Below are 16,749 nucleotides of genomic sequence, written 5' to 3' on the forward strand. Positions count from 1 at the left end.
TATTTAGATATGTTAATGTTGTTGTTTTGTTAGTTTTTAACAAACGAACACAGAGACACTGCTCACATTGAAATAAATTTGAATGAAATGTTTTTTGGCACAACAATCTTAATAGTTATAAACATGAGTTTTTACTGCTATCAAAGGAACTTATTCAATTAAAATGTGACGAATTGCTTAATGGAGGATGTTCTAAACATGCACAAATGAGACAATAATGCCCTGCTCCCTTCAAAGTACTCACTTATGTTGTACCACAATTCATAACACAACGCAACTGTGCATTGCATTCTTAACGTTATAGGGGACATTTGTGTGAACTGCTCGCTTCTGTGGTGAGTTTACTCTTTCAAGTCAACTACTGTAATGGGGAAGCAATAGTTAATTGCAGAACATTGCTGAGCAAGTAAGTTGTAATATTTATAGCAACTTATCTGAATATGAACACATCCGGTTTATGGCACAAATTGATGAAGGATCTCTGTCACCCCCTTGAACACTGATGTTAGTTACTGCCAAAGTAACTCAAGAATGGATGTTAAGTGTGCTCAACTGTACTTCAGTTTGGTAATACATTGGTCCAGAGATGGCGTACTTCCGAGAGTATTTTTCTGGCCTTAAGGTGCTCTGTACTTCGGAGTGAGTAAAGGCCCGGGTATACTTCATTTTTGTGTGTTCCGGATCGTATCATGCCTGGTCGAACGCGTTGCTTTTTAAATTATACTCTTCTGACCACGAACGAATACAAATGCGTTCGACACATTTAAACTACAACAGCTTTGCGATACTCTTTTAGAACAGTCAACGGCAGGCGCATGTGCCTATGATGCGCACAGACGTGGAGTGTCCGTGTGTCTAGAATATCTGTGCTGTGTGGAATCTGTGCGGAATCTGTGCTGATGACGAAATTTGTGTCATCCATACTGTGCGTGGAGCGATCACCAATGTGTACAACCAAAGAATTCTTTGGCCTTAAGGCGTAGTAAAACACCTTTTCGAATGGAGTTCACTCTATTTCTGGATATCACCTTTACCCATAGTGTCCATAAACAGCACACACAAATCATTGTTGGTTGACACATTGATTTAATGATTCAATTAGTTAGCAATCATAAATTTGAATGTATGGAATTGTAGATAAGCAGAGAAACACTACTGTCCCAATCCTGAAGGAATTGGCACAAACAATACAGAGGAATCATCACTTAGATTGGCCACAACCATTGATGTAAATTGTTGGATTACATAATGTAAAACTTGGGAAAGATGGCTGATGAGCTGGGGGTTGTATTACGGAAAGATTCTAACTTAGAATCCTATCCTGTCTGTTTGGTAACCATGGCAATTTCTGTTAGGATTTCATTTAGAACAAAAGATATTACAGAATAACATTTCCTAAATGCATTATCCTATCTTAACTACAGTTAGGATTTGCTTCTGTAATATGAATTTGTGAAAAATCCTAACTTAACTGGTCAGATCTTAAGATAGGACGTTTTCTGTAATATGCCCCCTGGATTTCTCTCCAAATTTGTCATAGGTTGAAATGTTGACAGATCCAGAACAGCAAATTCCATCCAGTCTGCTTCAGTAGACAGTCTCTATCTGCATGGTTTTAATATTGGACAATAATTCAGGAAAGCTAAATGCCACCAACACGTGGAGTTAGCTGTCAGCAGTAGAGATCTGCCACACAGGGTCTTGAATGGTGTCTTATAAGCCAGTTGTTGTTTTGATTAAACCGAAACTATCATAGAAGGTATAGAGTAAAGGCCATGTTGTTCTTACAGAATTATTAAAGAACTGACTACTCGGTCACCGCATGACTGTGAAATCCAAGCATGGAGGTTTTTCCCTGAAGAGTAGACGTAATCTGGAGTCTATACACCTAATGTTGCAAAGCAGATTCACTTCAGGAAGTTGTCTTCTATGATCAGTGCATTTCACTTGTATAGGTTGTCATTGACCCGATGCTATTTGGCATGCATTCTTTGAGTCTGGTTATCTTCTTCCTTATTGTCTTTTAGAAGAGGCGCTACAGAGAGAAATGGCCAGATGTGTTAAGTTGTTTACTGTGTAGATTTACAAATGTAAGCATGCATATGAGCAAACATCTTATGCACTTGATACATTTAATAATGCTGTCTTTGAATCTGGTGGCTCATGTGCCAGCCAGAACCTGTTGCGCTGTTGCTGTATAAAGCCCACAGCAGTTACTCGGCTACCTGGGATCCATCACGTTCGTGAAAACTCTTTCCCGAACAGCTTTCCTGCATGTGTCACAGGGTGTAGTTACCAAGATGTATATTTTTGCGCCCCAAACGGACACCTGCTTGTTGAAAATTATTACATGCAAGACTTGCCCTAGAGCAATACGTGGCTCTGGCTCCTTTTTGTAGCTCAAACCTCTGTTTTTGTGTCACCATGGGCAACACTGTGGTGTGATAACAAAAACTGGATCTCCACCATTTTCTCATCACTTGAAGAAAAAAGAGGAAATGATCGTTATAGAACCAGGTACATTGAACAGTTTTCCTTAATGATCAAGACTTGTTTCTTTACCTTCTTTTAGTCTTTGTTTCAAATTTCTTTCACAATACACTTTTTTTCTTTCTCTTGAATTCATCCTTAGCTCAGGGTTGGGGGTTGTGCAGAAATCTGGAAAGGGTTACGGGGTGGGGGGGGTGGGGTGTTGTAGAGTTGTAAGTGTGAACAAACGGTCTCCATGGCAACTCAAGCGATTTCTCACTGGCTGCAGAGCCCTTTGCAAGGTTATTATAGTTTAGCATTTTCAAATTAGTTTTTATTTTATATCATTTTCCAATTTGCTATAAATTTCAGTTTAGTTTTAGTTTCATTAATGATTTTGTTAGTTTTAGTTTAGTTTTTATTTTGTAAACACATTTCTATTTAGTTTTTATATATTTTAGTTTCAGTTTTAGTAATTTATAGTTTTGCAGAGTTAACAGAACACTTCTAGAGTGTAGACCAAAGCAAGACATTTGAATTTAAGCTTGGCAAACTTACATAATTCACTTAAAGCAAACCGAAACAGCTGAATATTTGCACAGTTTACCAAAGTCTTCCTAGCAAGTCAGTTCACTCTCTGCCATTTTTGGAACACTCTCGGGACGCTATTTCCAGTCTTAAACGGTGCAGCTTCTATCTACTTGAATAGGGGGAACACCGAAATCTCCAAAACGGTTGGTCAAGATTGCTATTAAAGAACATTTCTAAATCTGCAGTAAAATGTGTCACTAATGGTATCATTAATTTTGCTTCTTTTGCTCGGATTACGCAAAAAAAATGCTATTTTACAAGCTGATTCAGCTAATGCGCATGCGCATTCTCATGTTGAGCTTGCTATCTAAAAACTGATTGGCTCTTTTACATGTGAGGCGGGACTTCCTTTCAACATCCGTTGGCGGTTGGATGTTCCAATTTCTCCCGTTCATAGAAGTGACACGTCTCTGCTAGATAGGCTCTGAGTTTACTTAGACTCAGCATACTTGTGCATAATAATAATAACATAATGGTTTGAGATTCAACAAAGTCACAAAGTACCAAACAAAAGCAAATCAAAAGTAGAAAATTTAAACTTATGAAAAGTTCAAATTAATACATGTTAAACATGAAATCTTGTTCAATTGTTGAGGCTCACTGTACTGATGGCGGACGCTCCGCACTTTGTATGTGTGTGTGTATAAAATATATATACACACACACACACACACACACACATATATATATATATATATATATATATATACACACATACATATACACACATACATATACACACATATATATATATATATATATATATATATATATATATATATATAATGTGTTTACATATACTGCATACAGTATGTGTCTCATATAATTTTGAAATCCGTGGTTGTATGTTATCTGTTCAACCACGAAGCCAGAAGCCGCTGCAGCACAAAAATGATCCAAATGTGGACATGAAGAAAAAAGTGAATTACATCAGACATGACCAGACTTCCTCTTTCGGATCTTTACCTATAAACTCTGTATAAAGTGGAAAAATTATGTTTAGCCTGATGAAAGATGTCATGAATATATATAGATGACTACAAAAATGTATGGGTTGTCAATATTTCCCAAGGGATGGTATTTGTATACATTTACTGATTAGTTCTGGATTTGGCACTTGACTCAAGCTTCATATTCTAGAAATATATTATGCTTTCTGCCTCATTTATTAATGGAATCCACATGAGTTCAGTAAAAAAAGCTGTTATAACAACTCAGTGATGATTGAAAGTAAGCTATTTACAGTAGAATATGTGTAATTTATAATGTTTACATGTGCAAATGCTAACACTAACACACTAGAGCCTTTGCCATAGTATTGCACCTGTTACCCCAGAATGCCAGCCTTCGCCATAGCAGGACCTGAAAATATTTACAGAATATAGTGAAAAAAATTTTCATACTTGTTTTTAAATAATGACTTTCCTACTAGCCATAATTCATGTCCGAGTTGTCTTCATATATCAGTCTTTCAGTATCAGTTGAGCTAACCTCACATGCATTACATGCCACATCGCCATCTGCAGGTATTCACCTAAACAGCCCAATAGTGTATGGCTCTGTGGCTCTGAAGATGAACATATCTCAAACACACACACAGGTCGGATTTTTCCGCCATGTGATGAGAGCTCGTTGATTAGTGATTATGAAAACGATAATTTATTTTTGCTAATTATTTTATTTCAGTTAGTTATTTTATTAACTGCTGTTAGTTTCATTTAGTTTTTCATTTATTTTGAAGTATTTATTTTATTTCAGTTTACGAAAACATTTTTTAATCAATCATTTTAGTTTTAGTTTACGAAAATAACCTTGGCCCTTTGCTTTTGGCGTGCTGGCGACAGATGGACTAGGGTTATGATGCAAGATTGAGGGTTTCATCTATGTGCTTGTTTCGGGGGTGAATGATAAAGTAGCATTCTTTAATCCTCCATTAACTTTGATTTTCCTTGTGTATCACAAAGTACATGCGTCAACCGCATCCATATATTGGGCATGCGATCAAAAGAGAGTACTTTGAAAGACTAGTGCACCCAACTGTGTGAGAAGTACCGGCTCGTGGAAAATCAACATATATCCTTTAACGATGGGGCTTTGGGGGTATCGAAGACAAAAAAAGATTGGGAAACACTGCCTTGATAAATAATGTACAGGTTCAAGATTAATATTGGTAATATGGAATGATTGACAATATTGTAAGCAGTAGGAAGCACACTGTGTTTTTGTTTGTGTTTTGAAAGCCGTGTATACTGTGGAATATCAGCCCAGCTTGTTGGACACAGATGTCCGGTATAGACAGCCCTTTGAGCATCTCTGCTTTATTGCACGGCTGTTTGAAGCTTCCGGTGGGTCATAAAAGCAGAGTGCATTTCCAAGCTGCAAATCTGTTTTCCCTGTCTGGATTGAGTTGGAAAAGTAATTTGAGGCTTCATTTACAAAGAAATTGTTGCATTTAGAGAGTTGAGGTGCAAGAAAGACTTGTGGAGGGTTTATTATTGTTGTTTCTTTTTTTTTTTTTTTTGCCGTAGTGTTCCCTTTCTGATGGCTTTAACATTCCCAGTCAGTGTGAGCACAGAGCATACCAAAGAAAAGATAAAAAGTTGTTAAGTATGACTTCCTATAAATGTGTATTTTGCGCAAAATGAGCATAAGGGTTTTACCTCACAAATCCCTGTCCTTGCTACGGAGGGTCAGAGTAATAGCTGATGTATTTATTGTTTTAAGTTTCTGGTTAATGTGAGATAGAAGGATCACTTGGGGGATGGCATTGTTTGGTTTGGGATGTATTCCGTTGGTTGCATAGCAACAGGCTCCTGGAAACGGGAGTGGACAGTGTTGCCACTAGCAACCGTTGTTGCTCTGCAAACAATGTGGGCCAGTGCAAACAAGAGCCAAGACTGTGGGCTCCTGTTTTTAATTGAACATCTGCATGTGCTTTGCCCTGATTGAGTGTTGTTTAAGTTCGATCTGTCTTTGACAGATGCGTCTAAATCTCTTCTCAACACCACTAACCTCAATAACAGGTATTACTTTGTTTTCTTTTTTAGTACTGGTTTATTGGCAGGTTACCTCCAGGAGATTATTTTTGTATCTCTCGATGCTCTGGTTATTGAGACCAGAAGGAAATTGCTGTAATGTTGTGGCGCTCTTTAATAGCTCATTTGTGTATGGCTGAGGTGAGCGGTTGTACTGTGCGGCGGGGAGTCTTTGCTCTACTGTAATAAAGCAGAACCCTATTCAGGACGGGCCTCTCTACCTCTTTACACCAAAGTGCCAGGGATCCCGCTGTTTTCTGCCTTTGTGCGGCCCGGAGCTGCTGGTGGGGAATTTGTGGCTTTAGGAGCTCAGACAATGGCGAGAGAGTTGACGGTGCCTGTCAAAGTTGGTCCCTACTTCACACTTTCTCCAACATGATCACTTTTGCATGAATTTAGCTGGCTGTTTCTGAGAGTTCCAGTACCCTAGGATTGGCCACATTATCCCAACTTCCCAACAAACACCATGTCTTATCAGACATTTTTGCACCTGCTCCATCTTATTTACTACTTGCGGCATGAACGGAAGCATTTTGTGTCAGCAGTGTGGGAGAGGAAGTAGTCATGTTTGCCTAATCAGTGACGAGCGTAATTCTTAGGTTGCATTTTTCCCTCTAACATTACATTTTTGCTCCACTGATTGTTAGGTGTAGGTTTGGGGGTTGGGTTGGGGGGGTTCAGTTTATAAAATATGCATTCCTTTTCAATGTATTACCACCTGTACTGCTGAAAACAACTCGCTTCACTACTCGCTTTTAGTGACCCTTTGTAGAAAATACACCCATAAAATGGAGCTCACACGTGCCCATATATAGTATGCCCATCAAAATTTACTGCTTTGGCCACTGGGGGCAGTTTCGAATTTCGGTAAGCACAGACCAATTTCAGCTAAAGAACCTGCTGCTTCCGATTTCACTGTGTGATCAGTCTGCTTTATGCATCCTAATGAAAGTTTTACCAAGAAGCTCCTCTAAAGCAATTTCCAGACTGACAGGGTGAAATTCATTTTGCGCTGAACACCTGAAGGCAAGATCATCTCTTCTCTGGGAATAATAGCAGTAGGCAAGAATTAGCTCCAAAGATAACTGCAAGCGGGGCCAGCCCAGGACGTATTTATAGCCAACGCAACACCCCTCTGGCAGATTTAATTTAAAAGATCTAAGTGCACTCTTTTCCCTCACAATTCTGATGAAGCTTATTGCCGTTATGACTCACTTTTTTCTACCAGTCACGTTCAGGCTAAAGTCACTTGGAATTTAACCAAACCCCTGCTAACTCCAATACGCCCAATCAGAGGGTAAGATTGCGATGATATCAACACTACTGTACAGGTGTTCACAAACCGGTAGGTGATGATTAAGTGATTACTAATTAGCGATTTCAACACCAATCCTTCCTCTTGTCTTAAGAAGTGATGACTAGGCTAAGAACACACCCAATGCTGTGAAAACCCAACTATTTGTTTGTTTTCAACAGGACTGTTTAAAACCGTGTTCCTGAGCCTTACAGAGGATTTAATCAAAATCCCTTTAAGGCAAGTCAGTTCACTTGGTGGCCATCTTGACAACTTGGTATTGTCTTTTGTAGGCAATATATTTGGATACCACAAAGACAGCTCCTATCTGCATGAATAGAGAGACAGAAATTTCCAAAACAAATGTTACTGAGTAAATTTCAGTATCATTTTTCAAATTAAAAATAAGATCTGACATGGTATCATGAAATTTTTTGTTTATTTATTTTTTTGAAGTTTTGTTCAAATTGAGATGGAATTTTTTTTTAATTGATTTTTTTTTTTTTATGGCTGGTAGAGTTAATGCACATGCATTTTTCTAGAGCAAACAAACTATATATAAAAAAAAAAAAAAAAAAAAACGTATTTTCTGAAAGGCTGGACTTTCCTATAGCTGCCATATTTGGCTTTACGGTTTCTCCCATCCATTTATCTACAATTTATCCCATCCATTTATTTCCTCCCCTTATGCTGTCTCTGATTTCATGCTTCTTGATCTTTTTTAAAGCTTGTGGTGTTTTCCTTTCTACAATCCATCCACCCCGAAGTCGTCTGAGTTCATGCTTTACTGAGCTGATTTTTCTGTTGTATTGCCATTCATCTCAAATCCTTTATTTGTACAGGGACAGTTATATACAGTATTTGTCCTTGTTCATCTCCTATTATTTTACCTTTGAATCAAGTTTTATGCTTGAATCAATTATTTCTTATTACTAATCTTGAAAAACACAATTAGCTTTTATTCTTTAATCTTTTGCTCCCTGTGGAAAACTTTGAGTGCTTGTAATTAGCATCTATTTTCATAAAAATGAAATCATGCATGTGAAGCATATTGCTTTGGCTTTTGCTCTATTTTAAACTTTAACAACAAGCTGTCAGTCAAAGGGTCTCTCTAAATGCATGAGCACTCGGATCAGCATTTGCTGCTGACAGCACTCATGATCAGTGTAGGCACACATTTTGAATAGGGATGTTTCAAAATCGACTAGTAAGCAGGTTACCCAAATGATTAGTTGAATAATTGGTCTCAAGGAAGTCCTTTTTTTATTAGGCTTGTTTCAGGTTCAACAGGTCCTGATTGGACATGTTTCTTAAGGGGTGTTTACATAAGACTCTTGCATTATAGCATATAAAAATTACTAGATGAAACACAATGGAATGGAACAGAATGCAGAGGTCTCAAGAGGTTTTTCAAATTTTGAAAATTAAGTTGATATGGCATCAAGTAAAAAAAATGCAAAGCACGTGGTGGGTTTCTTAGAAAACCATGCAAAACGCAATGCAAAGACTTCTGTCTGCATGTGTATGGCTGTAGAAGCGCTGCATTAAAATGGGGTAATCTGAAGACGAAACTTTCCGAGTGGGTTTTACAGTGCAAACTATCTAACAACTAAAGCACAATACGCTGTCAACATGCCAGTTTAAGCACTGGCGCATAAATTATCAATACTAAAAATAGATTTGTTTGAAAGAAAAATAACAAGTTGTTTAGTTGACCATCATGACCCGTTCTTAATTCTAAACACTGATATTGGACCTGTTGCATGCTGCGTTGTTGTTGAGCTGCTCTGGTGGTTGTTTTCGAATTCATAACGAAAGATACTTGTCAGTGTTGGATTCGTTAAGAGCTTATTTAGTTGTACAGAGATGCCCTGCCAGGAGGGTCTCTCTTCTCTGTCTCTAAGTCTGTCTGTCTCTCCGGCACTCCAAAGTTCTTGTGTGTGTGTGAGCTTAAAATAGAATAATACTAGGGGAGGTGGGGGGAGGTGTTAGGGTTGGTTGCCATGGATCCCTCACCATAGCAACCGACAAACGTTTACAAAGCATTGAGGAATTTCCTCATATCAGCTGTATTATTGGAGCCCCTAGAGACGGGCTCTCATTCCAAACAACCGCTGGAGATCATCCGTATCCTGGTGGGGGGTACCAGCCTAATTGCCATTTTAAGATTTTTCTTTAGTTTTTCTTTACAAGGATTTTATTTTTTATTTTTTTTGGTGGGGTTGTCTGGGCTATGTTTTTTTTTTTTCCGCCACTCTTTCCAAAGTCCCTTGCTCTCACCTCTCTTGCTCTGTTTCTTTCTCTCTTGTTCAGTGGGAGGCTTGCTGGTCTCCATTTATGTTGCTGTTTTCTCCTCTTTCCTGCTCTTGCATGCATGTCAGTGTTTGTAAAAGTTGCGAGTTCGGAGAGTTGTATTGGGTGCTCACCAAATGTGTTAAGTTCTGTTTTGAGCAATGGTGCAGTGAGCTGTGCACATTCTCTGGACATTTAAGAGCTGTTGGCTCATGGGGGCCATGGTTCGAGTCCAACCTTGGTCATGTCCCAATCCCATTCTTTCTCTCTCACCCCTGCTTTCCTGTCTTCTCTTTCCTCTAAAATGAAGGCAAAAAGCAACTCTTTTGCACAGATCTTCACTTTAGCTCGATTTCCCTTGGCCAATAAGAGCCACTTTGTGGCTGTGATGGGATTGTTAATGTCGTCTTTGTTCATTTCACCATAATAGAGTTCAGAGGTGAGTGGCATGCTGAGGCTTTGGTTGACTCAGTATGACTTGGCTTGGTTGAGCTCTTCCTGGTCTATTGGAAAGCTACTGGTCCTTTTGGAGAGGTTGGCGTGAAAAGCCACTTTGTATCCTAAGATATATCTATTTATTTATATATAAACACATTTTTAGATTAATACATTTAAAAAGGTCAGGTCATTTGATGGTATTTATTTAATAGTTTTCACTCCCCCCCCTCTCTCTCTCTCATTCAGGAGAAACCATGCAGCGGTCAGAGGGTGGCTCAGAGTCAGCGTCCACTGTGGCGCTTAGAACGTCCACTTCAGCCCAGGCGCCAGTGGTGCAGCCCGTTCCCGCTTCACAACAGGTATACAGGCTCTCAGAACATCCTGAAGACACACTAAACCACAACTGAAAGCTGAAGTGTAATTCTAGTGAATTGCAAAAACAAACCTATTTTTCAGCTTTCTGAATACATTCTCCATCTGCCATTGGTCGAATAAACAGGTAGTTACTCCCCAAACTCACACCATTGGTTGAGTAGATGTTGTTGTGTTGGGATGGACAGGCTGCTCAAAAGACAGAGGAATTTTACTGCGCCCAAGAAACAGTTTACAGTTTTCGGGGAAATCAACCAACGAATGGTTTACTTATAATCAGGGGTTTAATTCGGGCAGAACGGCCTAGAATAGCATTCCGGCACAAAAAAAAATAAATAAATAAATAAAAAAAATAAAAAAAATATATATATATATATATATATATATATATATATATATATATATATATATATATATATATATATATATATATATTGGCAGTTTTTCCATCACTTCATTCTATTTCCTGCAGGCAGGCTCCAATTCAGTCTTTTTTATGCATTCTGTCTCCATTTCCATTGATGTCAGGGTTCCCCCTCCTCAAAAATCCCAATTTAACTGCTGCTCATAATTGTTTCTGCATATTAAGCTAGGATATCATTTTAAAACTGATGAGTGTATTTTTGTGTATTTTTTTTTTTTATGCTCAAAGTAGAAAAAAATAATCATTACTGAAGCCCCTCCCACATGATCTGTTTGCATGAAAATCTGAATGGCTTTAGTCTAGCTATTCTCTCATAGGTTTGAATCTCTTTCATGTGCTGCATCCATCTGAAGTGATGAAAGATCTCTCCTCACCCATACCCTTCAGCTGTCAGAGCCACTTAAAATGCTTAGCAGTGACTTTATGTGGTGCTGGTGAGGGAGATGTTGGGTTTGGACCATCCACTCATCCAAAGAAACCCATCTATATATAATTTAGGTTAATATTTTGAGTAGTGCATCATATTGCTCCTGACAGCTTTAGAGGATTTTACAAAACCCAAGCAATGTAAACTTTGAGCTGCTTTTGACGCAATCCATGCTCTGTGAATTATAGACTCCCTCTATGTAACTTTCCATTGTCACACAGTACAGAAGTACCTCTGAGGTTCCAACAGTCTGGAGAGATTAAACTGGGGTTTCTTTAAACACCACTAACCAATGATCTTTCATGAGATCTCAATCTTTCTCTGTGGTTCAATGCAACACGCATTTTTATGTAGGTGTGTTTTGAAACAACAGAGTGTGAAGTGTGTAATTTGACGCTGCTTGTGGTACGAAACAGAATTGCAAAAATAATGATTGTTTCAAAACAGGTTTTAAAGAGATGGTCCCACCCTAAACTCATGCATTGGTTGAGTCAGAAGTTGACATGCCAGGATGCTCAAACAAACTGCAATGTTTTGAAAGTGCCACCATGTTTATACTTTGAGAATTCAACCTATGAATGACTTACTTAAAGGGGTAGTTCACCCTAAAATGAAAATTCTTTCATCATTTACAGTACTCACCCTCATGCCATCCCAGATATGTGACTTTTTCTTCTACTGAAACAAAGATTTTTCAGGTCATTTCAGCTCTGTAGGTCCTCACAATATAAGTAAATGGGTTCCAAAATTTTGAAGCTTCAAAAAGCACAAAGACTGCATAAAAGTAATCCATACGACTCCAGTGGTTAAATCCATGTCTTTTGAAATATGATTTGGATGAGAAACAGGTCAATATTTAAGTCCTTTTTTACTATAAATTCTCCTTCCTGCCTAGTAGGTGGAGATATGCAAAAAGAATGTGAATTGCCAGAAACAAAAGAAGAAGAATGTGAAAGTGGAGATTGATAGTAAGAAAGAACTTAAGTATTGATCTGTTTCTCACCCACACTTATCACATCACTTCTGAAGACATGGATTTAACCACTAGAGTATAGATTACTTTTATGCTGCCTTTATGTGCTTTTGGAGCTTCAAAATGTTGGTACCTATTCACTTGCATTGAGAGAACCTACAGGGCTGAAATATAAAAAAAAAAAAATTGTTTGTGTTCAGCAGAACAAAGAAAGTCATACACATCTGTGATGGCATGAGGGTAAGTAAATTATTTTTCAGTTTTGGGTGAACTGTCCCTTTAAGGGGCATGCACACTGACAGGTTTTAAATTGCTGGAGGTTGCCGAGTCTCTTTGCTGTTGTTTGCTAGAAGGCATTTCTACTTGTCTGCAGTATCCAATTGTCCAAGGCGGTGGGTAACTGTCTGAACTCTCACTGGTGTCGCCAGAAATTGCCAAATCTCATTGAAAATGACTTCAGGTTGCTTTGTCGCTTCAAATTGCTGTCATTGTGAATGCCTCTTTAGAGTTGTCTCTGCAATTTTAAGCAAGATTAGGAGAAAGTATGTTAACATTGAATAAATTACACACTTTAAAGAATTAGAGGCTCTATTTCTTACATCCGTGTGTGTGTGTCCCTCACCTGCAGCGTGTTTTAGTTCAGGCCACCGGTTCTTCCCAGAAGGGAGCTCAGGTGCAGCAGTTGCCAGTGCCTAGAGTGCAACAGGTCCCTCAGCAGGTACACACACACACACAAACACAGGACAGTCAATCAAACCCTGCACAACACTTACCTCGCTTTCCTCTTTCCTCCCTGCATATCTCTCTCGTGACTCTCTTTGTCTCTTCATCATGCTCTTTCTCTCCCTAGCATCACCAGCTCTGATATATCATCAGCGTACTGTCAGAGCCCTGAAACACAGATATGCTTTGCTTTCCTGCACATCTTGCTTGAACTGTCACTACTAATACGTTAAAAAGTACTTTCACGGCTTTGCGGTTTGCCTGTGAATTGTTGAGGAAGTTTTGTGCTGCCCTCTACTGCCTGGAGTGTGAATATTGAATCACTGTTGTGAATCTGATTTCCAACAGATTCTGCAATAGCACATTTTACTACGCATGCAGTGGTTATGTAGTATCAGTCTAATCTGTGTGTCTGTCTGTGTGTCTGTCTGTCTGTGTGTGTGTGTGTTTGAAGGTCCAACAGGTTCAGCATGTGTACCAGTCCCAGGTGCAGTATGTGGAGGGAGGAGAAGCGGTCTACCCCAATGGCACAATGTAAGCACATAACAATCTCTCAATCAATTGAAGTGTTCACTTTGTTCAAGCACTCTTGATTGGGGATGTCCCACCCCGTAGAAACGCATAAATACTCATATATTACATTTTTAGATGAAGGTTTGACATTTAGTCTGGAGTTTAATAATGATTGACTTTGTGTCTTAATATTCAGCCAGAAAACCAGAAAACATAGAAATGGGAAACCTTAGTCTTTCAATCAATGTGCGAAACCTTAAAGGCTTTTCAATCTATTTTTGTGTATATTTGTGCCCATTTTGTCGCTAATTAGAACACGATTAAAAGGGGATGTAACAAGGTAAAATGGGCAAGGAAGAGGCAAGAACCGGACGAAGCATCAAAGTAATATTTAATTAAACAAAAACGCACAAACATGAACACATATAGGGCAGCTGCCTGTAGCTCTCTCTCTCTCTCTCTCGAACTGCAGCCTCCGGTGGCCTTTATCCCTCTCGTCGGCTAGATTAGCCTGATTAGGGGCCGGGCATGCGTCATCACAGCCTGGCCCCGCTCTCCTCCTTGCCACACTCCTCCCTCCTTTCCTTCAGGCCGTGGAGTCCCCAGCATGACGTTACTCGCCGGTTCTCTGATACGCCGTAGCCTGGTCCTCGGTCATTCCTCCACCCTCTAGTGGATGACAGCCGCTCCTCCCTGGGTGGATCGGAGGCAGTCCTCCGGCCCCTGGTGGACAGAACACCTCGCCGCGTTTCAGCAGCCGGTAGGGGTCTCCTCCGCCCCTGGCAGCGGCTGGGCTCCTCCGTCCCCCAGCGGATGGCCATGGCTGCTCCTTTGGGGTGGATGATAGTGGTGGGGACTCTACTACGGCACATTCCTCCTTCACGGGATTCGGCACCAGTGTGACAAGGTAAAACGGGCAAGGAAGAGGCGAGAACCAGACGAAGCATTAAAGTAATATTTAATTAACAAAAACACACAAACATAAACACACACACAGGGCAGGGCAGCTGCCTGTAGCTCTCTCTCTCTCAAACTGCAGCCTCTGGTGTCCTTTATCCCCCTCGTCAACTTGATTAGCCTGATTAGGGCTCCACCCTCCTCCTTGCCACAGGGGAATATCCTGAAAATAGAATTTTCCTCTTAAAATAAGTTAAACTGTCTACCCAGACCATTTATGGAAACTACATTTAGAAATCTCCCGGTTATGTTATCACAACCATGAGCACATTAACATTTGACCACCCACATTTACATATGAACGCCTGTTCAGTAACTTGGTCCACGCTGCTGAATGACTGTGTACTATGCCAGTATGTGAAGGTTAGCCAGTCATAATATTTATGTCAATTACATATAGAAGTCTTAAAGGTGCAGTAGCAAAACAGCCTGTTTTTTTTCCTGGGGTCAGAGATAGGGCAAAAAATGGTAATGTAAAACTAAATTACAACTGTTTTTTAAGAAACCTATCTTGGAATAATATTATAAGTGGACTTCAGGAGAAATAAAAAGCTACAAAAAGTGCAGAACATGCTCCCATTAAGTGATAATGAATATAGACAATCAAAACCCATTTTATTAAACGTCTGATGTGTTTTGAAATTTGAGATTACCTTTAACAATATTAATACATAATTCTCTTTCATACACACTTTCTCTCTTCAGTCGAACTGCATACTCATATAACCCAGAGTCCCAGCTGTATGGACAGGGCAGTGGAGGCACCTATTTCGACTCTCAAGCTGGGGGCACTCAGGTCACCACCGTTGTCTCCTCTGCAGGCGGAGTGCCAACCCACAGCATGGTGGGCATCGCCATGGACGTGGGCAGTAGTCAGATCATTTCCAGCGGCAGTGCGTACCTGATCCATGGTGGGATGGAGAGCGGCCGTCACCCCTCTTCTCACTCCCCCCGCTCCTCATCTGCAATGGTACGGTCTGCACTGCAGAAACCCTCTAAGACTGGTCCATTAGTGACATGGGAAGAGAGTTTTTAGTCTTGGTTACTTTAAAGGAATAGATCACTCAAAAAGAAAAATTCTGTCATAACTCACCCTTTGTCGTTCCAAACCCAAGTGACAAAAGGAGATGTTTTAATGACCCCCCTTGTCTTTTCAATACAATGGCAGTGGCTCATTTTAAAGCATAAAAAGGACTCAAAAGTATCATAATAGAAGTCCATGCGACGATTACAAGTCTTCTGAAGGCATACGATAGGTTTTGATGAGAAACAACATGAAATGTAAGTAATTTTTTAGTAACAGTTTAACGTCCTTTGCGTGTTCATGAGCGCTATGATAGAAGCTTGTGTGTTCACACACAACTTGCATTGTTTATTGCTATAACACAAGTTGAACAAGCTTCTCTTATGCACTCATTAATGCACAATAGGTTAATATATTTATTTAAAACATTTCCTTAATGTGTTCCGCATAAAAATGAAAGTCATATGGGATTACGTGAGTAAACTGTGAATTTTAATTTTGGGTGAACTACCGCTTTAACCTTTAAAAGCTACAAATTCGTGAATGCATTAGGCTGGATTTGAGCTCTTTAACACCATCATGGACTGTTAACATAATATGGTTATGCTGTATATAACCACAGAAACTTGTTTCAACTCGTTCCTCCATTTATAAAAAATAAACTAAAATCGTGTTTACAGGAATAACACTTATAATGAAAGACTATTGGACAAGACATTGCACCGGGATAAATGATACAATGCACACTGCTTTTAAAGTGAAGCCACAAGACATTGTATGTGTTAACATGAGATTAGTTTGATAAAATCACTTATTAATCTTGCTTGTGCAGTTATATCCAGAAATGAATCACCTGTCCTGCCCCTGTAAAGCCAGTAAACCCTGTTTTATTAAGAAAGGGACTGTTGATATAAAGTGCAATCCACCAACAGGTACTAACATTTGTAATGCACAACTAGAAGTTTGCCTAGAAAAGTAGTCTTGCCACTAAAAGAGCGATATGGACAACTTTACGGTTCAGATAGCACACATTTTTCTACATAAGAACAAATGCAAGTGTTTTAACAGAAGAATGAGCTGTATTTCTCTTTTTAAACCCTCTGGAATGCCTAGCCCCATAGACTTGTATTGTAAATGCATTACTGTACGATTTTTGGTTATTTTTACAAGCTGAGAAATAAGCAAAAAATATCTCACTGATGCTGTAGAGAAAGATT

At 39.3% G+C, this 16,749-nt stretch overlaps 1 protein-coding gene across 3 annotated transcripts in view; it reads left to right on the forward strand.

Annotated features, from left to right (window-relative positions):
* Positions 1-16,749, forward strand: part of LOC127424509 (DNA-binding protein RFX2) — a 45,875-nt gene that overhangs the window by 10,862 nt on the left and 18,264 nt on the right. For 2 of the 3 annotated variants that reach the window (XM_051669805.1, XM_051669806.1), the window contains exons 2-5: positions 10,366-10,478; positions 12,944-13,033; positions 13,493-13,572; positions 15,214-15,478. In XM_051669805.1, the coding sequence (XP_051525765.1) occupies positions 10,374-10,478; positions 12,944-13,033; positions 13,493-13,572; positions 15,214-15,478 (540 nt within the window). In that variant the 5' untranslated portion in view covers positions 10,366-10,373. The remainder of the gene's footprint in view (positions 1-10,365; positions 10,479-12,943; positions 13,034-13,492; positions 13,573-15,213; positions 15,479-16,749) is intronic. The other variant, XM_051669807.1, reaches the window with a different exon arrangement.

The sequence above is a fragment of the Myxocyprinus asiaticus genome, chromosome 33 (assembly GCF_019703515.2).
Source record: "Myxocyprinus asiaticus isolate MX2 ecotype Aquarium Trade chromosome 33, UBuf_Myxa_2, whole genome shotgun sequence".
Taxonomy (NCBI): domain Eukaryota; kingdom Metazoa; phylum Chordata; class Actinopteri; order Cypriniformes; family Catostomidae; genus Myxocyprinus; species Myxocyprinus asiaticus.